This window comes from Entelurus aequoreus, linkage group LG01, assembly GCF_033978785.1.
Source record: "Entelurus aequoreus isolate RoL-2023_Sb linkage group LG01, RoL_Eaeq_v1.1, whole genome shotgun sequence".
NCBI classification, from domain to species: domain Eukaryota; kingdom Metazoa; phylum Chordata; class Actinopteri; order Syngnathiformes; family Syngnathidae; genus Entelurus; species Entelurus aequoreus.
Genome location: NC_084731.1, coordinates 33,258,593 through 33,286,011, shown reverse-complemented (window position 1 = coordinate 33,286,011; position 27,419 = coordinate 33,258,593). Strand labels below are relative to the sequence as shown.

The window sequence follows — 27,419 nt, the reverse complement described above, 5'->3', positions numbered from 1 at the left end:
TATATATATATATATATATATATATATATATATATATATATATATATATATATATATATATATATATATATATATATATATATATATATTTATGTATATATGGAAAAAAAATGTTTCTTCTAAAATTTACAAGATGCAGCTTATATACCTGTGCGGCTTATGGTCCGTAAAATATGGTCATTGTATTATGCATAACATGGTTAGTTTTTAAAAAATATGTTACTCTAAAACAAGACATAGACTAAAAACAAGTGTCCACTGCAGAGGACGCTAGTTGTCAAAATAAGAATAAAAGTGAAGAGAGAAGCTTTCTGAAAATTTGGCCTCTAGAACAATTTAGTTGAATAACCCTGCTCTGTTTGAAAGCACATGTCCTTATAATCAATGTTTCACTGCTTTTTGCACAACTTGCCATTCTCTAACAAGGGGCTGAACGGAAAATTTATAACACAAACAAGTAACATTTTTGGTCACAGAAATACAGTAAGTCGCTATGTACAGTGGTGCCTCAACTTAAAAAAGTGCCCAAACTTAAGAGATAAAAGCTGTCTCTCGACTAAATGTTATGCTTTAATTTACAAGCAAAAATTTGAAATAATAACATCACCGCATTTAGTTGGCGTAGCAAATGTCACAGTTAACCCCGTAAGAGACGCACAAAACATCCTTACTGGATAGCATTCGCTTTAAGCTAAAAATAGACATAACTTGGTTTTTCCAACCATTGGAAGGAAGAAAGTTAGTGTGAAAGAAAGTGCTCAGAAGAAGAAGTGGATGATATTCATTGATTTAAAGACATTTTAGTGGCAATAAGCACATACTGTTTGAAGCCTGGCAATGGCGGGCTACTGATGATCAACTGTTAGTCGTCGTTTTGGTCTCATGATGTCAAAATGTGGTCTCTATGAATAAAAGGACTGTTCAAATACTAATTCTAGATCAACCAGGACATTTATTGGTCCATTCATGGCTCACACAACATTTTAGGTCACCCTGACACATCACCCAAAAGTCAAATATCCGTAACCTTTTGTGAGTGGTTTTCCTTTAAAGAAAAGTTACCATAAGAGTAAACGAGTTAATCACACTATTCCACCAACTTTACACAAACATTCAGACAAAATGAAGTGAAGTGAATTATATTTACAGTATATAGCGCTTTTCTTTAGTGACTCAAAGCGCTTTGCATAGAGAAACCCAATATCTAAGTTACATTTAAACCAGTGTGGGTGGCACTGGGAGCAGGTGGGTAAAGTGTCTTGCCCAAAGACACAACGGTAGTGACTAGGATGGCGGAGGCATGACGCATTAAAAGATCACACCAAAAAACGGTGACAGGTCATGTAAACTTGTTTGTTAGGGTGTCCTTTCACAGACTAACTTTGCATGTGGTTCTTTGTAATTAAAAAGCCAACATATTCTGGTTTAACGCTACTGGCACAAAAAATAATCACTCACTTTTCAAGTTTAGAGTTGATAAAACACACCCACACTTTTGAAACACAGGAGAAGGATTAATAAAAAAAAGAAGAAGTGTAAACTGAAATCTGCACTGACATTTAAAAGTCAGAGATGAGTAAACAGAAGATGAGATGACGCAAATGATCAAATAGCGACCAAAGGGAAATGTTGTTTTTCTTGTGTTTGTTATCTTCAAAAGTGCTTTGAAGTATGAGAATCCACAGGCTGTACAGTAAGTACAGTGGGTCAAACTGCTACGAGGCAATGCTCCACACAAGCAGTTATGTAAAAAAGGCAGGGGCAGGCAGGGGAGAGTGGGGGGAAAAATCGGCGGGGCGAGGGGCAGAAGGGGTTAGAGTTACATAATCAATCCAAAAGGAACCAGGTCACTAAACCAGTGACACAGAGCCGCTTACAGCAGCCATCTGTCACGACAATGCCGAGTCCAAGAGAGGGCAACAAACACTGACACTTTAACGGCTCAACTTGTCAGTCAAAGTCAAGAGTATATTTTACCTGTAGTGTGTCAGGGTGTGTCTTCTGCATCTATGTGGTGTCAAGGCTTTACTGCTAACACAAGTTCCAACGATGCATGTTGCAGAGAACTGTACACAATGTTGATCACTTTATACCGCATTCTTCGGACTATAAGACGCACTTAAAGGGGAAGTGCAATTTTGCCAATCGTATACAATCATTATGAAAGAAATGACGGATTCATTTTTTTTAATGCATTCTAAATATTAAATATACGTAAATAAAAGTCTGCTTACAGCGCAGCCAATGGGAGGTCCTCTATTCCGCCCATAAAATCTAATAAATTGAAAAAGCGCCAACAATACTCCATTTATATTTCTTGACTTGAATATCAACCAAGTATAAGTGATATTGTTATTATAAGCGCTAATGCAGACAAACTATTCATAGCGGCGACGTGATCACTACCGTGTGTGCCTATGTTGACATAACGAGTGGTCTGCTGTTTCCTCGCTTCCCTGCTCCTTGGAAGTTTCTTGTAGATCAAAAATCATGCATCTCACCTGCAAAGTAGATGGCTGAAAATATAATCCGACAAGTTGGGACACTCTAATATAGACAGTCATGTAACCCCACCAACCCCCCGGCTCCTACTGCTTCTTCGCGATGATTATGAGACATTCTTCATCTGAATGGGAATATATGAACATCCTAGCAGACGGCAAACTAGTGACAGCAGACTTTATACAGTAAGTGATGTTTTATTATGTTTGTTGGCTCTCATAAAGTCTGCAGTGAGTAATAATCAGTGATGAAGGAAAAAAACCTAACTTTGTGATGTGTTTTTGAAATTATGCGCCGCATATACGTAAAATGATAAAAAATACCTAAATATTAAATGTTGTTATTATTGTGCCCGTTACTACATTACATATATACTTACACCATGCATATAATCAGAATCAGAATCATAAATACTTTATTAATCCCCGAGGGGAAATAGAGAGGCCCTAAAGGAGGGTTGTGGGTGTTTTTTAAAAGGACTTTATAGGCAGAATTGAGCGGCTCCCATTGGCTCCATTGTTAGTGAACTTTTGATCGCATTTTTTAATATTTAGAATGCATTAAAAAAAATAACATCCATTGTCATGTCTCTCATAATGATTGTGAACGATAGGAAAAAAAAAAAAAAGTGCAGTTCCTCTTTAAAATCTTTTAATTTTTTCAAAAATCGACAGTACGCCTTATAAGCCGGTGCGCCTAATGTACGTCTTAATTTCTGGTTGTGCTTACCGACCTCAAAGCAAATTTTTTTTTGGTACATGGTGTAATGATAAGTGTGACCAGTAGATGGCAGATAAAATACGTGTGGACTGCAGGTTGACGCTAGCAAGTACCTGTAAGTAGGGATGATGTTTGATAAGGAATTATCGAGTTCGAGCCTATTATCAAATCCTCTTATCGAACCGATTCCTTATCGATTCTCTTATCGAGTCCAGATAGGTTGTTGTATATAAATGATAAATGGGTTATACTTGTATAGCGCTTTTCTACCTTCACGGTACTCAAAGCGCTTTGACAGTATTTCCACATTTACCCATTCACACACACATTCACACACTGATGGCGGGAGCTGCCATGCAAGGCGCTAACCAGCAGCCATCAGAGGCAAAGGGTGAAGTGTCTTGCCCAAGGACACAACGGACGTGACTAGGAAGGTAGAAGGTGGGAATTGAACCCCAGTAACCAGCAACCCTCCGATTGCTGGCACAGCCACTCTACCAACTTTGCCACGCCGCCCCAAAAAACACACAATATAACACACAGTAAAAACACACAATATTTGGTTTAACAAAAGCTCACTTTTATTATATAATAAAAAAATAAAATCTAATAAATAAATAAATATTGACTGTTACCACCCTAAAAAAATTAAATAAATAAATATTGACTGTTGTTACCCAAAGTATATTAAGTGGGATTTTTCAGAGAAACAAATATATACAGTAACACAAAAACAACCTGTCTCTGTGATCACTATAGGTGTATAAATAATAATATAGTGTTAAATAAAATCAGTCCCTTGGGCACAAAACTGAAAATAATACAGCTCTCCAAAAAGTGCACTTCTGCTGCTATTTGACATAACTGTTTGTTATGATGCTTTGACATTTTTGCACTTGATTTCTTTATTGAAAGAAAATTCTATGAAGAGAAAAGTTCTTTGCAAATGTGGTTACAATGCTAAAAAATGAAAAGTTAAAGCTAAAAAAAGAAATACACTTTATTGAGTTAACATTATTTCTTTATGGGTGAGGGCCGACATCCGGGCAACTGAGCTACATACGGGTTCTTCGAGCCATAGCAACGAGACTGGCGTTGAAAACAAACCGTTGCCATTACTCTTTAACCTGTCGACCTACGCTGGTTAAACCCGTCATTCTGCCTCCAAAATGCCGAAAAACTGTGTTGTTTTTGGTTGTGCTAACTACATCTGGAAACAGGGAAAACAAAGGTTGTATTTTGTTCTGCCAAAGCGCGATAAAAGCCCACAGAGACGAGACAAATGGCTCGCAGCTTTATACCGGGAAAACGAGGACGGTTCTCACTGGAGTCCCCCAAAGTCCCGGGTCGTGTGTTCGGATCACTTCGTTTCTGGTAAATATAAGGAACAGAAATCCACCTTCTTAACCACAACTTGGCTATACCGTCCGTGCTAATGTTGTACTTATTGAATTTTTCCCTTATAACGTTCGACAGCTGAAGTTGTTGTTGTACAAGCCCTTTGAGACACTTGTGATTTAGGGCTATATAAATAAACATTGATTGATTGATTGATTGATTGATACAAAAATAACATGCGGTATATACTATATAGTCTATAGCCTAGCTAGCTATTTTCGAAAACCGGACAACGAGAGGATACCAAAGGCAGCGTTAAGATGGACACCACCGGGAAAACGTAAGCCAGGGCGGCCAAAGAACACCTGGCGAAGAACAGTTGTACTTAAACAATACATGTAGCCCTCAAATCTCTCAATATTTTATACACTAACACTTGATCTTGTTGTTGATAACTTCCGCGTCTCTTTCTTTGTAGCGCGCAGGCTAAGCTAACTAGCAAGCTAAGCTAAGCCTGAGAAGCTTTAAAGTTCACTGAGACGAGTCTGACGCAAATAATACATTTTCGTTTTTTCACACGATATGCGAATAAGTAAAAATGCGTAAATGAAGGATTTAACGCCGACTTCCAAGCCACAACGCTCGTTAAAGGCTTTTTCTGTCAATGCTGTGTTCGCTGTGAGCTGGTTTGTTTTCAACAAATTCCCGGTTGCTAGGGGATTGGTAGGCAGAAGTGACGTAGGTCCGCCCTCACCCATAGGGGGAAAAATGTTATGAGCGATAGAATATAACAACTACACTACCCAGCATGCAATGGGAGTTACGAGCATGCGCGGTAGCCCCGAAAAGTGTTGCATGTTGCCACGCTGTGAAAGTAAACGTCAAGAACTCAGCCAACACGCCTCGTCTGCATTATTTATAATTAGACAGACAACACATATACAGTGTGATTTTGTTTTGTTTACAAGGAAAGAAAAACTAAAGTTAAAAAAGGGAGATATGTTGTATATATATGTATGTGCTGCGGTTGTTTTAAGAACGTTGCGACAGCTGCCGTAAAAGAGGTGCGTTGCTAGCCTGGTTGCTATGTTTCCGGTTGGTCGTAAAAGTGTTCGTCATGTGTTTTACCCTGCTAAAATCTCTCAGTAAAGTTATTCGATGGATGATAGCTTTTGTTTTGAACTTTATTACACCTTGGAGCGCCTTTTCCTGTCCATTGTTTTCCTGCTTTCGCTATCTGCGCCTAATGACTGAGCTACGTGACGTCAATTCTTGTGATGTCTCACGGAGCATTTCTGGTCGGGACGGGATTCGAATAAAGAATCAACTCTTTTCCTTTACTATAGTGGTCTCGATAACGGGTACCGGTTCTCAAAAAGGGATTCGAGTCCGAGGACTCGGTTCTTTTCTTATCAAACAACCGGGAAAACCGGTTTCGAGTATCATCCCTACCCGTAAGCAAGCAACAGCAAAACCTTGATGTTTCTTTGAGAATATACAACATTACACATTGCGCCTAAAATCTGTCAAAATGTTTTAGTACAACTTTGGTAAGCTACAAAGCCACACCGCTTGATGGAATGCGAAGCATTGTGACTACAAAAGTGAGACGTACTGTGCTTCACAGTACGTCTAGACTTAGACTTAGACTTAAGTCTAAGTCTAAGTCTAGACGTACTGTGCTTCAACATACGGGTATTAGTATGGTGTGTGTATAAGGACCCAAAATGGCACCTATTAGGAGACAAATTATCTGGTCTTTTGTTTCACAATATTATGCAAAACCAACTTTTTTGAAGATGGTCTGTAAATCATAATCTATGCAACATTTTGACCAACGAACCACCATTACATGTTATGTAGACCATAAGGAAGTGTTTAAAATGTAAAAAAAAAAAAAATCTTAATATGACTCCTTTAATGCGCCTGATAATCCTGTGCGCCTTTTGTATGAAAATCGACCTGCTCATCAGTAGTGTGCCCTACGGTCTGAAAAATACGGTACATTTAAGCTAATTCACTATTGCATCTGCACGTGGAAAGGGTTACACGCTTTGTGCACGCGGATCGCACCATCTAAAAACAAGTCCGCGAACGCCACATCAAACCCTAACAGTGAATGCAGCTTGAATGCACTTGATGGTCTCAGCGCCGACCACAGAAACCAGCCAGCAACCCCTCACAGCTGCCACATCCGCCTGACTGCAACACATTCTACTCAACTGGAAACTCCCCGGGACATACCCACCGCTTACAATCACAACCCTGACTTCAATAAGATGACGTCTATGTGACAGGCACAGACTCTGGATTCTACAGAATGTTTCTCTGAAAGTACCGAAACAAATACGTCTTTGTATGCCGCAGCTGAAACAGTAGCGGGATACACAAGCTCTGGGGCTTACCACTTGCCTGCTTCCTGTGGGAAAACTGAAAAACATGTATATTTTGCAACTTTCATTTTGACTGCAACTGACCTATTTTACCCAAACTGCGCTTGTTTTTCCAAGTAAATGAACTTACTGCAACCAGCAAAACAGAGATCATGTGATAAATATTTGGGAAAGAGCTGGGAGGCAAAAGGAACAAAGAACGACTTACTCTAAACAACAAGGGCTTACGTAATAAGACCACACACGCATGCGTGCACACACATGCACAGGTCCAGGTGAAGAGGCGATCTTCAGAGTAAAAGCCCAACAGTGTGCTCAATTTCTTACTTACTGTAAGTCTGAAAGTAAATGTCAGTGATATTTAACAATTGGGTAGTGTGCATTTCCTAGTAGTGTGTCATTCGGCCACAAACATACAATCCAGGACTAAATATTAGGGATACCTGCACAATCTAATCGGCTCCAGTCCAATAAAATATAAAACATTTGTCCTTACAACGATAATGATCATGATTGACACTGTCAAAGAATTCATTTGATTATATCATGCAACAGTGTAGGGCTGTGCCATTTTGTGGTGTTTGTAATATTTTTGATTATTTCAAGTATATAAGACTTATATATGGTGACAGCAACCCTCCAAACTCAGAAATGATGCAAAACTAATACCACATAAGCGCCGTAAAAAAAAGTTCAACGAGGAAATGTATTTACAAACGCTGCAGGATAAAAAAACAAATGCTTCAAATGACAAAAAACAACAACACACAAAGCTCCAAAACAACTGCATGAGAGGAATGCTGAAAGGTCACAGAGTGAAACAGAATTTAGCCACGGCTATCATGGATATCCAGAAGAAAGTTACATTTTTAAATACGTCTTTGTAAATATTAGTTGCGCTATAATACTGTAAAATATTACGTCTTAAGTCTTTAAAGACCGACATTTCTCTTATACAGGTATATGAGATTTTGGGGTTTGTTGCATCATTTTATTTTGTAGCCTTTAGGTGTTTCTTGTTTGTTTTTGTTTTTTGCTTAGAGTCATTTCTGTTTTTGGAGCCTTTGAACGTTGCTGCACAATTGCCACTGTATTAGTAGAAACACCCCTCAGTTTGTTGTGTTGCAACAAAAACACAATATTGAATGGTACCAATGAGAATCTTTGAGCACCTTACGATGGAATCAGGTTCTGATTCCTGGGGTGACGATTCGATTCAGAACCAATTTTCATTTCAACAGGATTATCGATTCAAACAGGTTCTTGCAATGTATTATTTGGTATAGTTATTACAAAAAACTTTTTCAAAACAGGTTACATTTTACAAAAACTCCCTTTGGTTACTGAAGTATACAGCGAGAAAACATGGAGATGACCTAATAATATATTTTTCAAGATTGATTATACAAAAAAAAAAAAGATTTTTGAAAATTACGAATTGATTAAGTATTGGAATTTAAATAACAATCACGATTAGATTTTTTTTTGGTATCAATAAAGATATTGCATCTAATTAACTTGAGCATGTCTACCTAATGGTGTGACTTGGGATTTAATGCAATAAGTCATCTCCAAAGTGTGTGTGTGTGTGTGTTCTTGTATTTCTACCCTTCTTGAGACACCAACAAGGAAAAGTACCTTCCATATGAGGACCGGTGAACAAGTTAGGACCGAAATCATGGTCCCAGTACGCAAAACTAATGTATCTAATAAATAATGTCTCATTTGCACCCCTGGTGGTGAAATCTGTCAAAATTAGGGTGGTCCCAAAAAGGAGGGATTTTTCAAATTGAGTGTCAGTTTTAAAAGTGCTCTCCCTCTGGTCAACAAATGGAATAACAAGTGTGTGTAAACATTTGAAGTGCTCCCCCTCTGGCCAACATATGTAATAACAAGTGTGTGTAAGAAATTTAAATGCGCCCCCTTTGGCCAAAATTAATTTAAATGTATATAGAGACATACTATAATAACTTGAAATAAATAATGAAGATTAAAAACCAATTACAATGTTTTACTAAAAGCTTACCTTTTTTATATTTGCATAGTATGTATATATTATTAATGTTGTAAAGACAAATCTTTATATATCTAGAAATGGTGGTCCTAAAGAGGTAAGCATTTTCAGAGGTCTCAAGAAGGTAACAAATACAGCAATGTTTGTGTGTGTGTGTGTGTGTGTCTGTGATTGAAAATAACGTAGAATTGTTAAATAATAGATGGTGTCACCGGTTAATAGGGCCGCAGGCTGACACATGGATGGATGGATAGACACGTTTCTGCGCAACTGCCACGTTTATGTCAAAGATGCTTTGAATGCAGACAGACAGGAGATACAACACATGACAGGTGTGCGTGTGTGCTGGGGGCTTTATACCCTCTGCCTCTTAACAAACCCATTTATAGACACGGGTGCACACATAGAGCATGGGCAAATAGATCCTGCACACTTTTACCCACAATTACAGCTGAAGGTCACGCAGCAGCATAGAGGCTGAGTTCCAGGAAAGGGAGGGGGTGGGGGGAAGAAAGCCGGGTTCTTATGTAACCTCAGCCCAGAGTTGGAAGGGGCCCAGGAACCGTGCAGTTTGCAGGAGGGAGAAACTAGGACACAGCCTCAATGACTGCCACTGTCGTCACAGTTCCGCACAACTCATTAATACAAGCATATAGTATACACACACACACACACATGCACACACAGCCACAGTGCCACCTATCGTCACCAACAGGAAATACAAGGGAAACACCCTTCACATGACAAGATACTACTGGCATAAACATTGATGAAAAGAAGCAAAGAGAGGAATCCGAGTGCTGTGACTTAGACTGTTTTACTATCATCGTTTTTGCAAAACCAGATTTCCATGACATGTGGCGGAACAGACATTAACAACCACCCTAATGCACAATATATATTTCTTCATTATTTCTTTTTTTGCATTTTATTTTGTATTTAGTTATTTACTTTTTTGTGTTTTCTTTCACCATCACATAAGCTATCTATATATTGTTACAGACTCTTTACTCTTATCTTTCCCTATTAGAAAACAGTAGGCCAGAACACGGATAAAAAAATCATCATCTATTCCAGTGGCATTTCAAAAAATCTTTATCGATATAAAGTCACTTTTACTGGTTGTCCATTTTGTCGAATCAGACACATGAAAAAGCAACCACAACTGACTTGGTAATGCCTCTACATTTAAAACTAGATTTGGCAACAAGTTTGCACTCGCTCATTAACACACTACTGTCCATAAATATGGCTTCTGGTTACAAGTCCCTGCAGTAAATGGCATCGTAACTCTGCTTCTTAACACACATTCTGCATCTGGTCTGCCAGAGCATAAAACGACGTAGCAGGAGGGACCAATGTTACAACCAACAACGTTGTCGCAATACTTAGTGAGGATTCAGACCCTTCTAGATTCTCTTTATCAAAAAAGTGAGAGCATCTTTAGATTTTTCCCGATCTTTCTGGATACATTTGAGACTAACACGAAAATACGTATTGCTCTTGTCGGTCCACTCCCCCTATTTGTGGGCAGCTCAGTATTGTTTATGACAAAAAAATAAAATAAAAAAATAAGCGAAATAAGTTTAATTTGTGTTAATAAACATATTTTGTTTTGCTTACTTTTTGTCACTGTCATTGCGTCCATACAAATCACATACATATGCATCATACCAATTATGCAGATTAATGATAGTGGAATCTGGTCGTTATTCAATGTGGTTATTTTTCATAACCAATGTATTTGTACCATGGCTTCACCTAATGACCTCAGTTTGTTTAACAGTAACACGTTTTTATATAAAATTTGACATGATAGGAGCATTCAACTGGATTAATGTTGACAGTGAATAAATCCCAGAGTAGAGAGCAAGTGAATCACCTGGCATTAACTAAAGTAAACTCCATAGACTCCATTCTCCCTTTGCCTCTTCTGACCATTTACTACAGAACTAGTCTCTAGGCTCAGACTAACTACAATACGTAGCCTTAACAGCAGCTATGGTTACTAAAGACGTACAGTACGAGCGCCTACAAGGACCAAAGCAATATCATGGAGGGGAAAAAAAACGAATAACCTTCGTCATTTCCATCTCATCATCAAAGGCCCTGAGCTGAAAGAGAGCAGAAGGTTTGCAGGGTTAGATAACAGTCCAGGAAGGAGAAAGAAGCTGAGGTCAACAACCCAGCATGCATGACATGTTAGTTAAGTGATTAATGTGGACACACTCCTCCAATTCAGAGCCTCATAAAGGAGTATTCGTCAACGCATATTACCCGCTGATTAAATTAGCCTCATTGGACTGTTGGCTGATTGTAGAAGTTTCCGGCAAAGTCACGGGGTTGGAGACTGATAAAAGGATTCAAAATTCTTCAGAGTAACAGTTTTTGTAAAAAAATAAAAAACAACAATATAACTAAACAAATAGAATTTCATGGTGTACACCAAGAAATTATATTTGTTTAGTTTATTTGTTTATCAACAGTGGAATATTTCATAGTTCACAGAGCTGATATAAATTATCAGTTAAAATAAAAGTACTTGTTTCATTTCTATTCATTGGCTTTTGGATATACTCTATAAAGTCTGGACAGTGGACATAGGAAAATATGCATGTTTTATACTTAAGCACAAATTAGAATATCCTTCCATCCATCCATTTTCTACCGCTTGTCCCTTTCTGGGTCGCGGGGGGTGCTGGAGCCTATCTCAGCTGCATTTGGGTGGTAGGCGGGGTACACCCTGAACAAGTCGCCACCTCATCGCAGGGCCAACACAGATAGACAGACAACATTCACACTCACATTCACACACTAGGGCCAATTTAGTGTTGCCAATCCTATCACCAGGTGCATGTCTTTGGAAGTGGGAGGAAGCCGGAGTACCTAGAGGGAACCCACCCAGTCACGGGGTTACTAACTCCTGTTCCACCGTGCTGCCCTAATAAATAAATAAATATATATATATATATATATATATATATATATATATATATATATATATGTATGTATATATATATATATATATATATATATATATATATATGTATGTATATATATATATATATATATATATATATATATATATATATATATATATATATATATATATATATATATATATATATATATATATATATATATATATATATATATATATATATATATATATATATATATATATATATATATATATATATATTAGGGCTGTGAATCTTTGGGTGTCCCACGATTTGATTCAATATCGGTTCTTGGGGTCACGATTCGATTCAAAATCGATTTTTTTTCAATTCAACACGATTCTCGATTCAAAAACGATTTTTTCCCGATTAAAAACAATTCTCTATTCATTCAATACATAGGATTTCAGCAGGATCTACCCCAGTCTGCTGACATGCAAGCAGAGTAGTAGATTTTTGTAAAAAGCTTTCATAATTGTAAAGGAGAATGTTTTATCAATAATGTGAATTTGTTTTAACTATTAAATGAACCAAAAATATGAGTTATTTTATCTTTGTGAAAATATTGGACACAGTGTGTTGTCAAGTTTATGAGATGCGATGCAAGTGTAAGCCACTGTGACACTATTGTTCTTTTATTTTTATAAATGTCTAATGATAATGTCAATGAGGGATTTTTAATCACTGCTATGTTGAAATTGTAACTAATATTGATACTGTTGTTGATAATATTAATTTTTGTTTCTCTACTTTTGGTTTGTTCTGTGTCGTGTTTGTGTCTCCTCTCAATTGCTCTGTTTATTGCAGTTCTGAGTGTTGCTGGGTAGGTTTTGGTTTTGGAATTGTATTGCATTGTTATGGTATTGATGTGTATTGTTTTGTTGGATTGATTAATTTAAAAAATAAATAAAATTTAAAAAAAAAAAATAGATTTTTTAAAAATGAGAATCGATTCTGAATCGCACAACGTGAGAATCTCTCTTAGAGATAGGGTGACAAGCTCTCTCATCTGGGAGGAGGTCAAAGTAAAACCGCTGCTCCTCCACATGAGAGGAGCCAGATGAGGTGGTTTGGGCATCTGGTCAGGATTCCACCCGGACGCCTCCCTGGGGTGGTGTTTAGGGCACGGGGAAGACCCAGGACACATTGGGAAGACTATGTCTCCCAGCTGTCCTGGGAACGCCTCGGGAGGAGCTGGACAAAGTGGCTGGGGAGCGGGAAGTCTGGGCTACTCTGCAGAGATTGTTGCCCCCGTGACCCGACCTCAGATCAGCGGAAGAAAATGGATGGATGGATATATGTTTATGTGTAAACATATATATATATATATATATATATCACAATATTTATAAAAATAAATAAATAAATACATACAATAAAATAAAATAAATCAATACTATTATGTATAGTTCTCTTCTGTATACATACACATATATATAATAAATACAAATAATTCAAAAATATGCATATTGCCTACATTTATACACACACACATGCACACTCCCACACGCCCACACACACACACACACACACACACACACACACACACACACACACACACACACACACACACACACACACACACACACACACACACACACACACACACACACACACACACACACACACACACACACACACACACACACTTTTGGAATCTTACATCTTTTTCAAAAATGTAATTGCAACAATGAAAAAAAATCATATGTATGGATTTTATTATTAATAACATTGAAAATAGAATTGGTTCTACTCTCATGTGCAGGCTTGCAGAATTAAAATGCAAAACATTTCAAAAACACTGATAATACACTGCATAAAGTGAGCATTATTAAAATTCCTGAAACAGCTGTTGCCTTAGGTCATATCAGATATAAATACTGGAAAAAAAATTGTCTGGTGAGCATTTGTCTCCTACCTTCTCTCCATAACCACGGTCTTTAGTCATCATCTCTCGAAGTGTTTGCAGAACTTTGATGCACAATCTCTCCTCATTTTCCTCCAGCAGCTGCTTGGTGTGTTTGATCAGTCTACATAAGTACATTCATTAATATATCCTATTTGTACCCTAATTAAAATACAACAGATTCAGTATTTGTCTATCTTACTTGCATATGAAGCCTCCGCTCTCGCATTTCTTGCGCGAGTCTGTGTTTTCTGGGAATAGTAGTTCAGGTCGATGCAACACATCTACAAGGACGGACAATTCAGCTTGGACCAAAGGACGCAGGCGGTCCTCCAGCGCTGACACAATGTCCTACATCCCCCACACACACTGTTACTCTCCAAACATGTCAATATACAAACATATCCTGTACCTGCAGACGTTCAATGATGTTTCTGTAGTCTCGTGACGCCGTCACCACGGAGTCCCTACGGGCAGCATTGCGAGCAGAAAGTCTCCAGCTCATTGCTGTCTTCTGAACAATATTGTTTGATTTCACAAACAGGTTGTTCACCTGGTTGTCAAGGTCCACAGGGATGGCTATGGCCCTCCCTTTGGCTGGCAGGAACACAAACACATATGCAATCAGACCAATTGTGTTGAACAAGAAAATGCATTGAAAGACCCTTAACTTAAAAGTTTCAAGTTTTCTCACAGTGGGCTGTTTTAGAGCTGGATTAAGGTTTTCATGTATATGATGTGTATTGATCTTACCAACATCGGACAGGACTTTGATACAGTTCTCCACACAGCCTTTCTGGACAGGGAATAGCCAGTTGCAGTGGTAGACCCTGAACACCGCCTGCAACAGCTGCACAAACACTGGCTGTCTGGTCTGAGAAAATAAATGGCACCCAAAGATTATTTGTTTCCTCTTTTTCAAAAGACAAGAAAGTCGGCACTCCTCAACACAAAACACCTCAATCTACTGCATAGACATATACCACCTCAAAAGTTTTGAGACCAGCATGCTTGACCAGTGGTGCTTTTACTCCTGACCCGAATAACAATAGTTGAGCACTTGCCCAAATGTGATTCATCAATGGTGACACACAGAATAATTCCACTAGGGACACACACACATCCAGCAACCCTAAAATTTGCAACACCTCCAAGTGAGCAACACCGCTACTGAATGAAACAAATACCTGGAATAGTTTCCCCAACAGAGAAGCCTGTAGCAGAGAATACAAGCAGGAAATAAATGAAACAAATGTCAAACATAAAGATGCTAAAACTAATCCACTGTACAGTAGGTCAATATATCCATGAGTAAGATCGGCCAATAACGATCACATGTATTAATTTCACATTTTTAAATAATTTTTTGGTGATTGCTATTGACAGTTTAACAATAAAACAATATTAAAACGTGTTTCTTTTTCAACATGTGATTTTTTGAGTAACAGTATACCATAACAAAAGCAAAAATTACCATCTTCATCTAACATAACTTTTGTAATCCAAACATCAGACGCGGGCTATTTGGTTGTAATAACATACCGTATGAGGAGCTTATCATCTATCCATGCTTACATTCTTTCTGTTGGCTACCAAAGGCACGACAGACAATAATAGACCGAGGCTCACATAATGTAACGGGTATAAAGAGAGAGAAACCCATAAATCATATTTGTCAACCATCTCATGTTAACTGCTCTTCTTGGAAAAGCCATTCACTCCTCTTCTCTGCACTAAGCTTAATGATAGATACATGAAACCTGGAACAGGAGTGCACTGCATCCATTCCACGTGCCGTGCAGGATAAGTTGGGGTCGGCACAGGACAGCAAGGACTAGAATGACGTTTCCTGATGTTATTCTTGAAGAAAAGTACTGAAAACTCTTGCACTGTTGCTTAATACATGAATTCACTGCTGAACCTTGTACCCCCCCTGAGTTTTGTGGCAACAGATGTTGTGGTTTAACTAATAAACAATGACAAATAGCGAGAACATTGCCTTTTTGGCAATGATGCAAAGTTATTAATACATTATATATTATCGTGGATAATGTGCATTTGTAATATCATTACGATGCATTGAAACTACAGTCATGATGATAACATTTATAATAACTTTAATTATTTGAATGTAATATATTTTCTTAAAATTGTATCCATATTTATTTATTCTTATTTAATTATTTATGTTCACTTTTTATTTATTGGATTTTTAAAATACTTTGTATACTATACCTTGATTAACTTTTTATACAATTATTAATTCAGTTAATCATTTATTCATATATGTATTTACTTTAACCCTTCAAAATGCTGAAAATATGGGACACCCCAAAATCTGTCTTTTTATTGTTGCACATTTCTTAGAAAAAATTGTCAAATTTAACACAGAAAGAAAACAAAATATCAGAAATGGCTGCAGCATAGAATAGAGATAGATAGGCTTAGCTAAAATCTGCTTTTTCCTACTCCCTTTCAAACACAGAATTGTAAAAAATGTGATGTTTCTCAATGTTCAAACAAATAAAACCTTTACAATTAACATTTGTGTGTTTTTAAAGAGTTACTAAATAAAAATAAATGGATGCAACTATTTTCATGGTATTGATTTCACACCTGCAAGCTGGTGCTCTGGTCAGAAAAAGGTGAGCTGAAAAACGTGGTCACAATGCTCATGACCGTCTCAGTCACGTAGCGCTCCAGGATGGTGTCGGCGTGTTTGCGATCGCTCGTATTGTTGCAGACCTGCAGGCACATAAACATGCATATAAGGTATGAATGAAATCATTTGATCCAACTCGGATTTTCAGAGAAATTGCATCACTTCAAGAGTGCTGCCAAATGTTGCTTACTCTGCAAATGTCAACAAGGAAGTTCTCAAAGAGTTTCCACATGTGGTTGGAGGTGTAGATCTCCTTCATTTCAACCTCAGTGTCCACATAGCAGTGATTGAGGAAGTTGATATAAGCAATCTTGACCTAGCGGATTTTTAATTCATGCGAAAATGGCACATTTTAATATTCCATGTAGAACAGGTAAAGACATTTATTCTGTTCCGCATGTTTCAGGCGATCTCACCTCTGGGATGCAGTCTTCATTGGTGACCACTCGCACAATGTCATCCAGCGGTAGCAGCGAGTTACATTTGATTTCTGTGTAGACGTTCTTGCCCTCCGTGCAGACGGCCAAAAGCTCGACCAGGTGAATGTGGTACATCAGCGGACTGTTCTCGTCCATGCGATCCCGCTCTGATCGCATCATCTGTACCAGTGTTTGAAAGGAGGCGCGGTCGTTATAGAAAACCAAAACGTCTTCGCCCGCATTCACCAGCTGAGGGAGGACACAAAACCACAAATGTGCATTAGGAGAAAGCATAAAAACGCGAAAAAGGAGGTAAAAAGGCACAAACCTCAGCCATGACAATATCCTGGCACTTCTTGATGAACTTATTCTCTGCCTTGACGATGGTTTGCAGAAACTTGAGGTACTGGACGTTGCGGCCATGTGTCTCAATGCAGTGGACAAAGTGCTGAACCACACGCTCATTGATCTCGCTGCAAAGCTGGAAGTTGTTCATGAAGATATGCTGCATGGTGATGGCTTCCAAAATCTGAAAAACACGAGAAGCACATCAAAAGAATGTTTGACCAGCCTGCTTTGCCGCATAGCGTAGTGATAATCGCTCACCCCGGGGTTGAGGAACAGATTAATATGCTTGTGAAGCAGGGCTTGGTTCTGCTGGTTGCCTGCGCAGAAGTTCTGTAGGAACTGATGTGCTAACTTCATGATATTCTGCATGCGTAAATCTTCACCCTGAAGTAAAAAACAATGACAATGTGAAGTTTGTGGGAAAATAATGAGATCTTTTACAAAGATATTAACAATTCAGAATTTTAAGATAGGTTTATTGTAACAAGCAGAGACGTATTGACAATGAATTGAAAATAACATTATATTAAAGGCCTACTGAAATGAATTTTTTTTATTTAAACGGGGAAAGCAGATCCATTCTATGTGTCATACTTGATCATTTCGCGATATTGCCATATTTTTGCTGAAAGGATTTAGTAGAGAACATCGACGATAAAGTTCGCAACTTTTGGTCGCTGATAAAAAAAGCCGGTTGAAGGGCTCCTCACATTTCCCCATTGTTTACACCAGCAGCGAGAGCGATTCGGACTGAGAAAGCGACGATTACCCCATTAATTTGAGCGAGGATGAAAGATTCGTGGATGTGGAATGTGAGAGTGAAGGACTAGAGTGCAGTGCAGGACGTATCTTTTTTCGCTCTGACCGTAACTTAGGCAAAAGGGCTCATTGGATTCCACACTTTCTCCTTTTTCTATTGTGGATCACGGATTTGTATTTTAAACCACCTCGGATACTATATCCTCTTGAAAATGAGAGTCGATAACGCGAAATGGACATTCACAGTGACTTTTATCTACACGACAATACATCGGTGAAGCACTTTAGCTATGGAGCTAACGTGATAGCATCGTGCTTAAATGAAGATAGAAACAAAATAAATAAGCCCCTGACTGGAAGGATAGACAGAAGATCAACAATACTACTATCAGGAGACACTGAACCAAACACTGGACCTGTAACTACACGGTTAATGCTGTGCCGCCTGTCGAAGCCTAGCAATGCTGTTGCTAACGACGCCATTGAAGCTAACTTAGCTACGGGACCTCGCCAGAGCTATGATAAAAACATTAGCGCTCCACCTACGCCAGCCCTCATCTGCTCATCAACACCCGTGCTCACCTGCGTTCCAGCGATCGACGGCGCGACGAAGGACTTTACCCGATTATCGATGCGGTCGGCGGCTAGCGTCGGATAGCGCGTCTGCTATCCAGCTCAAAGTCCTCGTGGTTGTGTTGCTGCAGCCAGCCGCTAATACACAGATCCCACCTACAGCTTTCTTCTTTGCAGTCTCCATTGTTCATTAAACAAATTGCAAAAGATTCACCAACACAGATGTCCAGAATACTGTGGAATTTTGCGATGAAAACAGAGCTGTTTGTATTGTGATACAATGTGTCCGAATACTTCCGTTTCAACCATTGACGTCACGCGCAAACGTCATCATACATAGACGTTTTCAACCGGAAGTTCCCCGGGAAATTTAAAATTGCACTTTATAAGTTAACCCGGCCGTATTGGCATGTGTTGCAATGTTAAGATTTCATCATTGATATATAAACTATCAGACTGCGTGGTCGGTAGTAGTGGGTTTCAGTAGGCCTTTAAGGTTTTTCATTAATTCATACTCTATTGAGCTAAATAAGTAAGTGATCCCCATTAACCAACAAACATTCTGACGCCTACATACTGGTTATGTGTCCATGAAACACACAAATTAATCCTGCTCCTTTAAAGGGGAACTGCACTTATTTGGACTTTTGCCTATCATTTACAATCCTTATGTGAGACAAGCACACATATGAGGTCTGTCACACAGCTACCTTTCTATCTGGCTGTAATATATCTCCCCTCTGGGCCCTATTCTGACTTTATCAGTGAATTTTCAGAGTTTGTCGCTTATCTAGTGACGCATGCAGATAATTTAATTATAATGGGGGATTTCAATATGCATATGAATAGCCCGTCAGACCCTCTGTGCGCTACAGACTATAATTGATAGCTATGGTCTTATACAAACAATAAATGAACCCATGCATCGCAACGGTAATACGATAGACCTAGTCCTTGTACGGAGTGTCACCACTTCCAAAGTTATGGTACTACCGTACATTAAAGTAATGTTCGATCATTACCTTATAAAATTTGAAGTTCTTACTCATTGTCAACAAGCTACTAATAACCAATTTTACTTTCTAGGTGAAAGACATTATTTATAATATAGCATAAACTTTCGAGAGCTCCAAGACGAGAAAGCAGCTCACCAGCTGAGGATGTCAATACAGCAGCAAAAGGAAGTTGCCTTTCTCTGATCATTGTGCCGCTAAATGTAGGTCCTTAACGTTAGCACTCATAATAACAATATTGCTAATACTAGGTTAATATTCAGGTCTGGAAATGTAAATGGCATATTGTTGGCGCGTTTTGGATGGTTATTTATTGGGTTTTATGGTCAGAACAAACGCAATGTCATGGCTCCCATTGCCTCCATCGTAAACTGACAAGTTAGAATGCATTAAAAAAAAATTAAAAAAAATCCTGCCAAGGTTAGCTGGCATTGAACCTGCAGAAAAGACTACTCCTGGTGAAAAAGGCCTTGCTGGACGTGAACCATCCCCTACACAAGACCTGGGCATTCTGCAGCCCGCGGGCCGCATCCGGCCCTTTGTGCGTCCCTGTCCGGCCCGCGTGAGGCCAATTATAAATTACAAAATACATTTTAAAAAGTATCTATGTCGAGTGTGCAATACAACGGTGCTGCTTTTGTTTTGAAAATCGTTATTTGTATTTATTCCGTATGGACGTATGCGTGTGCGTGATTGTGAGTGAATGTGAACAGCTGCAATCATTAATTACAAAATAAAGTTGAAAATACATCTATGTCGTGCGCGCAATACAACTATGCTGCTTTTATTTTGAAAAGTATTATTTATGGGCGTGTGTCCGTGTGTAACCTGCGAGTGAAGGTGCACACGCAGCGACAAGTGATGCACGGTTTACACCCGAGACGCTAAAAAGAGAAAAGTTGATGAAGAATGGCGTGTTTCCAACAAGACATGGACTGCAAAGCAACGTTCCCTCGAAGGTGCGTGCCTGCGCAATTGCGCACTGCTCAAGCGTCTGCTGCGCGCAGCAAATATATGGCGCGCACCAAATCAAATCCCATCTGAATTCTAAACAAAATAAACATATTTATTCTATGTAATTTTGCAATGCAACTTTGAGTGACAGTGACAACAAGCGGCCCTAACGGTGTTCGTCAACAACGTTCAATTGAACATCGATCGAGATGCTTCGAGGACAGGAATTATATCGATCACTTTATTGAGCAAAACTGTTTATATTCGGACATAACCACACCAAAAACATGAGTAAGACAATTCTATCTCGAAAAACTAGTCATTTTCTGCCGTACAAACCAGGCCAAAACCAACTTGTCATCTGTCACCAACACGCATAGCACTAAACCACTGCTGCGTTTATGGCCACACAAAAAGTCGGACAACTCAAACACCACACAAAGTTACACTATGACTCCTCAGTCATACGTGTGCTTATTTTACTGTCATTTATTATTAATGTTAATTTATTTATATTAGTCATGGAATGCTGTTACACACACTATGTTGAAGCATTACTATTATTATTAATTATTATTATTATTATTATTATTTATCTTACGGTATATATCAAAAATAATATTGAGCAAAATTTAATTGAAATATTGTCGATGTGGCCCTCCAGCAGTGCTCGGGTTGCTCATGCGGCCCCCGGTAAAAATTAATTGCCCACCCCTGCCCTACACAAACTTGTTCAGAACTCTCAACTTGACCACCAACACCTGCCTCCTCGCCACCCTTTCTCCTGCCAAGCAGCAACTCTTCGTAGTTCCAATATCCATCTTTGACGGATGGAGAACTGGCTGGCAGGAGACCCCAAGACCCACTCAATTCACAGTATGCCCTAACACATTGTTGACACCAGGTGCAAACCTGCCTCACAAAGAATGGGTAACTCTAAATTGGCTACCAACTGGAGTTGGCCATTTCAACTCTGACATGTACCGCTGTGCGCTGCGCCAATCAGCAGCCTGCATATGTGGCCACACTGAGAAGACTGCACACCACATACCCCACGAGTGCCCCACCCTACGCCCACGTGAGGACATACTCCTTGACCTGCTTAACCCGCACCCTGACACAGTAAACTGGCTGCCACGCCTGAATCAAATTGCATAACTGCCTCATACGCAAGAAAAAGAAGAAAAAAAAGACATACCCGGTATGTATACTTTTCTCTCATTAGGATTGTGAATTATGGGCAAAAAAAAAGTGCAGTTCCCCTTTAACGGAGTCCTACTATGATTTATTCTACATTTAACCCACTTCTTTGTGATTTACATAAACGTTGGTCAAAATGTGACATTTTTTGCTTTACAGATCCATATTCACGCCGTTTTCCGACTGTTGCCTGAAAATGAGCCGTTGTGCGGGCCGTCTTTTTTACATGCAAATGACCTCCTCCATGTTTTCCCCCCTCCAGCTGGCTGCGATTGTTTCTCCGCCCACTGACCATGTTTGTAGTTATAGCAGTACACTTTCACAGGAGCAAATATAAGTTACAACCATATGCTACTTTTCATTAGAAAAGGCAACAGCGGAGAATTTTAGTATCCACTGTACATGCACGAGCCAGTCTGACCCACAGCTAAAGGGGAGTTAAGAAGATTAAAAACACTTCAGAACCAGGGACATGAAAACATTTTAAAAGTTAAGTTTATTAGCTTTTTCTTTTTACGTTTTTCAGTCCATAAAGCTATTAAGTATACAGGCTATGTCTTACTATAATGTCTGTCGCCCCATTTTAAACGACTATGTACATTTATGCAAGATTAGCATATGGCATATAAGCAGCCTGTTTATCTCATCTATATGTTGTCCTGTTAAGCTAAAGATACTGTACATGTGTCATTAGATTTGAAAATCTTCTTATATTGGACTTACCATTTGATTGTCTCCACCGTTGCCATAAATAATAGGAACTGTTTCTGCAATTGAATGTAGTTTTGGGTAAATCCTTCTGTGTATTGTCTTTAGGCCTGAGTCCATGTTTGTACATTGTCACGAAATATAAAAGTTAAGTAGACACCTATTACTTCTTTATTAAATGAGACTGGAGGTTGGTGTAGTGACCTGTGCTGGTCAATACAACCAATAAAATATAATTTTAGCTTATGAGTCTCACCGTTTACATAGTTTTGTTTATTTGGCAATCACAGCCGGAAAATATTTCCAGATGTTTGGAGATATCTGTTGACGTAACAAGTTGGCATACTGTAAAACAGTATGCCAAATACTTACCATAACACAATTCATCCTCTGATCATATTACAGAAAAGAGCAGTGCGGATCATTCACAACGTTGGTTATTTAGAACATACTCATAATCTGTTTATGCAATATAAGTTGCTCAAATTTGATGACCTTGTTAAATATAATACATTAATAATCTTATATAAAGCATTTAACAAATTATTGCCGCCTAATCTACAAAGTTTTTTTTATAAGACGAGTGCAGGCTCATAACTTGAGAGGCTTTGGATATTTCTCATTGCCGAGAGAGCTCAAACCACTCGTTAACGTTTTTGTGTGTCTGTATGCGGAGTAAAACTATGGAACAAACTGGACTTACAACACAAGCAATGCCAAACTATTAATCGATTTAAACTATTGTACAAACATGGGGTCTGGTTCAAATATAGAGACGAGGGTCTTTAATTTGACCTGCTGTTGTACTCTGTCTCAAAGTGTTAACATGTGCTCAATGTTTCCTTACCATTATTGCTATGTTGTCTATTGCCATTATTGCTATGTTGTCTATTACCATTGTTGGCATTTTGTCTATTACCAATGTTGGTATATTCATTATTCCTACATTGTTGATACAAATTATTGTTACAGTGTAATAAGTATTGTTACCTGTGGTAATGCCACTATGATACAACATCTGTATTATAATCCTTGAACAAAGTAACAGTGAAACTCATGTGAATAATCACTGAATGGAGAACTGGGGGTGGGATTAAATCAATTATCTTCTTCCCACTCCCTTTCAGGCAAAACTGGACAATCATGCATTACATACTATATTACCTTTTGCACTATATAAATGTATATTATTATGTGTTGTCAAATTTGTAAATTTTTATGTAATTGCCTGAAATAAATAATTTTTTTTTTTTGTTGTTGAAAGGACTAGTTGGTACAATCCCTGGGGACTCTGCATGGCAGGGGCGTCCTCCTCCCTGAGCCAGGCTTGCACCTGACCGCATACCTAAATGAGGCTAAGTGACACTGCTGGGAGCCTTTTCCACCATTGGGACACATCTTCAGTTGTGTGCCCCAGCGTCACGGGGTGTTTCGGCCCGGCTTACCACAAGACACCCTCTGCCGAGGAAGGGCCCACCCCAGGGTGATCAAATCCCTGGGTGTGTGCATCCCATTAGGTGTTAGCCTTAGCAGCCCAGCTGGTGTCACTCCTCCTCAACCACAACCAATGGCTCGTCCTCTCTGCTGTGTTGGCCAACTCTTTAATGGCCTGTCTGTGAGCCTGCCCCTTGACTCCAACCTCCCTAAGGAGCTTTGCTGTTGTGCTTGCTACAAAGCCCCTACAGCCCACCTCCACTGGGCGCACCCTTACCCTCCAGCCTCTGTCCTCTGCCTCAGCTGCAAGGTTGGAGTACCGCAGCTTCTTGCGTTCATACGCTTTTCGATGGCATCCTCCCACGGAACTGTCAGTTCAATAATATAGACTGTATGGCAGGTTTCAGACCATAGGATGAGGTCTGGACGCAGGGTGGTCGTTGCGATCGCCGGGGGGAAAATGAGCCTCTGATCTAAGTCGACTCGCATCTGCCAGTCCCTGGCTGCATTCAATGGGCTTAGATCAGGATTTGAAGGTCTTGTCTTCAGCTTTTCCCCCTCCCGAAGGTAGGTGTCGGCACACTTCCTGGTTGTTGATGGGTTGGGCATTGATGGATATCCTCCTGCACTCAAGTTTGTCAGCTAGACATCTGAGGAACTGGTTATGTCTCCACGTATATCTGCCTTGAGTGAGGCTGGTTCTACAGCCAACCATTATGTGCTTGAGTGTTGCTGGGGTTGTACACAGGGGACAGGATGGGTCCTTTCCAAACCATTGTTGTAGGTTTATGGGAGATGGTAGCGTATCATATGTTGCTCGAACGATGAAACTCAGTCTGATGGATTCCATGCCCCAAAGTTCGCTCCACATGAGTTTTTTCTTTTCAACACCCTCCCACCTTGTCCAGCGGCCCTGTTTGGCTTGTGTTGCGGCTTTGGAACATCTGGTTGTTTCCTCCTGACGACGCACTTCCTCTACAACCATAGTTCGACGTTAAATAAATAATGAATGAATGAAAAAAAAAGGCTCAAAATACTTTTATAAAAATCTCCTCAACGGCTCCATGGTTTTAATTTTCAGGGCTTATGTGGATCCAAAATACAACAAAACAAGTAATAATTAGGGGTGCTCAAAAATATCAGTCCACATTTCAATTGTGATTTTGAGTCATAATTTTCAAAACTCTATTTTAAAAAATATTCTTTTTTTTTCGCAAATTATTATGATTTTCTTAAGAATTAATTTTTGGATTAAAAGCATTAAACAACTATTATTGACATTACTAATATTATTGATACTATTTGCCAATACTGTTTATTATTTTTTGTTTTTGTTTTTTTTATCATAGTATTTGTATATCTTCTCAAGTCCTTTATACATTTCTATCCTAAATATTGTAGGGCTGGGATTTGGTTGGAGTTGGTTTATTTTCTTTTATCACTGCAGATTGATTAACATTGGGTGATTTTTGTGAATACAATTTATAAAAACAGTTTTTAAAAGATGTTTCTTTGGCCAACACTGTGCATATAATGTGTACATCAGCAGCCAAGAGGAGCTTACCTGTAAAATGTTTTGAAAAGGTTTTATTATAATTTATATACCAAATAATATTGTACGTGAATCGTACTGAATCGAATCGTCGCCCCAAGAATCGGAATCAAATCGTAAGTTACCCAAAGATTCCCACCTCTGTTATCATATTACCCTTTAAAGAAAGTACTCCTAATCTCAATTTGCTATGTAGATAAAAGACACATGTCAGAGACAATCTCTTATCAAACATTTCCACCACCATGGGCAATACCAACAAACTGTCAAAGGATCACAGGAAATTGCAGGGAGTGTAGACCTCCACAAGACAAGAATTGACTACAAGACCATCAAGAAGCTTTGTGAAAAATAAACCAATATTGGCATTATAATTTAAAAATGGGGAAGAAATACAAGTTAAATGGTCCAATATTTCATCTGGTGGGTTAAGGATGATTCTGAGAAAATCCTGAATTACAAGGGGAACAAATACTTATTTACCCCACTGTATACTCCCACAAAGACTAAGTAGGATACCTTCTCATATGGGATCTGCAGGAGCTCTAGAACGACAGCGTGAGCCCCCATGTTCCGCAGTAACCTCTGCTGCTGCTTCTTGCTCTTCCTACCTGACTGACCCTCCTGGACGCAAAGTCTGCAGAGACGCAGGAGGATCTAATGCAGGAAGCAGCATAAAAACAGGTGATAAATGTGGGGGGGAGGGACAGCTCTGTAGTTATTAACTATATTCAGATGGATGACAGTCACCTCTTTCACCACCCTGTAGTTGTAACTGCTGGTACTCTCTGGTTTCTTCGGCTTTTCGGCTCCTCCAGATTCCCCCTACAGATGCCACAGAGCACCGTGGACAAATCAAAAGGCCCAAGTGGGTTATTTAAACCAGGTATCAGTATCAATACAAACAGACAACTTTCTGTAATTGCTGTATATAGCCTGACTCTAAAGAATGTATTGTTTTAAATGGTTGGTTTGCTTTGAAGCACAGTGTTAAAAAAAAATCTAACAAAAAAAAACGTGCAACATTTTCATTGTTCCTCCGCCTATTTGTTTTACTACCTTTTTACTCTCCGACTCAGTCGAAAGACCTTCTCCTGCATCCAAGCCCTCATCCGGACCCTGCCTCTTGTAAACCCATAGCTCAGACTTCTCCACAATGGAGCGCAGCTGGTCTAGGTCGAACTTTATTTGTTTGTAATTCTCCACGTCTTGGCTGGTGACGAGCAACTGGACCTAGTGACACGGACATAGGAGGGATTTGCTATGTCGTGCTGGATTTGCGGTTGTATCATGTGTGCTGGTACCTGTTTAAAAGCTTGCAGAACTTCCTGCCGTTGACTGAAGTGGCGGAACAGAAGGTGGAGGGCCCTGGACACCAGAGGGGGATAGTCGTGCATTGTCAAGTGGAGAAGGACCCTGAGGAACGTCCGACCTCCATGATCGTCCAGGTCTAAGGGAGTGTTCTCTTCACTGGAAACAAACAATACTCACTGAAATCCAAACAAAATTATTTGCATTTTGACTCTGAGTTTTAAAGTGTAATTAATTACCTTCCACCAAATATTCCCTCTGCTTGTTCTTCTATGTGCTCAAAATCCAAAGCTCCTGAAATTGCGGAATTAGTCAAATCATCGGGCACAAACCCTCCTCTGTGTGATAAAGCAAGGCATTAAATTCACCTGGCATATTGTTTGGGCCTTCTACTGTCCCAGCTACAGATAAATCACTTTGGGAGTTGCTTTCATCAAACTCTCTTTTGAAGATAGACAGCAGACAGGAGATCCTGTAGTCCAGGCGCACGTTTAAGATGAACTGTACAAAAGAGCAGGTAATAATTAAAGGGGCTGTTAATGTTACTTTTTTAAACCAAAAAAATACAACAAAAACAACGGCAACCTTCTTTAACCATTAATGGTTTAACATAATATGGATTTTTTTAAATGTATATATTTTTCACAATTACT

General features: G+C 39.0%; 1 protein-coding gene across 8 annotated transcripts in view; it reads right to left on the bottom strand.

Moving 5' to 3' along the window:
• The window catches only part of LOC133650755 (inositol 1,4,5-trisphosphate receptor type 1), a 212,214-nt gene that overhangs the window by 77,853 nt on the left and 106,942 nt on the right, over positions 1 to 27,419 (bottom strand). For 3 of the 8 annotated variants that reach the window (XR_009826296.1, XM_062048369.1, XM_062048382.1), the window contains exons 24-40: positions 27,135 to 27,267; positions 27,006 to 27,060; positions 26,760 to 26,925; positions 26,515 to 26,688; positions 26,206 to 26,280; positions 25,975 to 26,112; positions 17,521 to 17,646; positions 17,243 to 17,443; positions 16,912 to 17,163; positions 16,686 to 16,811; positions 16,450 to 16,578; positions 15,021 to 15,047; positions 14,587 to 14,707; positions 14,246 to 14,430; positions 14,036 to 14,184; positions 13,846 to 13,957; positions 11,046 to 11,081 (exon numbers count right to left, since the gene is read on the bottom strand). Coding sequence is in view for 7 of the 8 variants with exons in the window: in XM_062048369.1 (XP_061904353.1) it covers positions 11,046 to 11,081; positions 13,846 to 13,957; positions 14,036 to 14,184; positions 14,246 to 14,430; positions 14,587 to 14,707; positions 15,021 to 15,047; positions 16,450 to 16,578; positions 16,686 to 16,811; positions 16,912 to 17,163; positions 17,243 to 17,443; positions 17,521 to 17,646; positions 25,975 to 26,112; positions 26,206 to 26,280; positions 26,515 to 26,688; positions 26,760 to 26,925; positions 27,006 to 27,060; positions 27,135 to 27,267 (2,205 nt within the window). In the remaining variant the exon portion in view is untranslated. The remainder of the gene's footprint in view (positions 1 to 11,045; positions 11,082 to 13,845; positions 13,958 to 14,035; positions 14,185 to 14,245; positions 14,431 to 14,586; positions 14,708 to 15,020; positions 15,048 to 16,449; positions 16,579 to 16,685; positions 16,812 to 16,911; positions 17,164 to 17,242; positions 17,444 to 17,520; positions 17,647 to 25,974; positions 26,113 to 26,205; positions 26,281 to 26,514; positions 26,689 to 26,759; positions 26,926 to 27,005; positions 27,061 to 27,134; positions 27,268 to 27,419) is intronic. The other 5 variants (XM_062048410.1, XM_062048420.1, XM_062048391.1 and 2 more) reach the window with 3 other exon arrangements.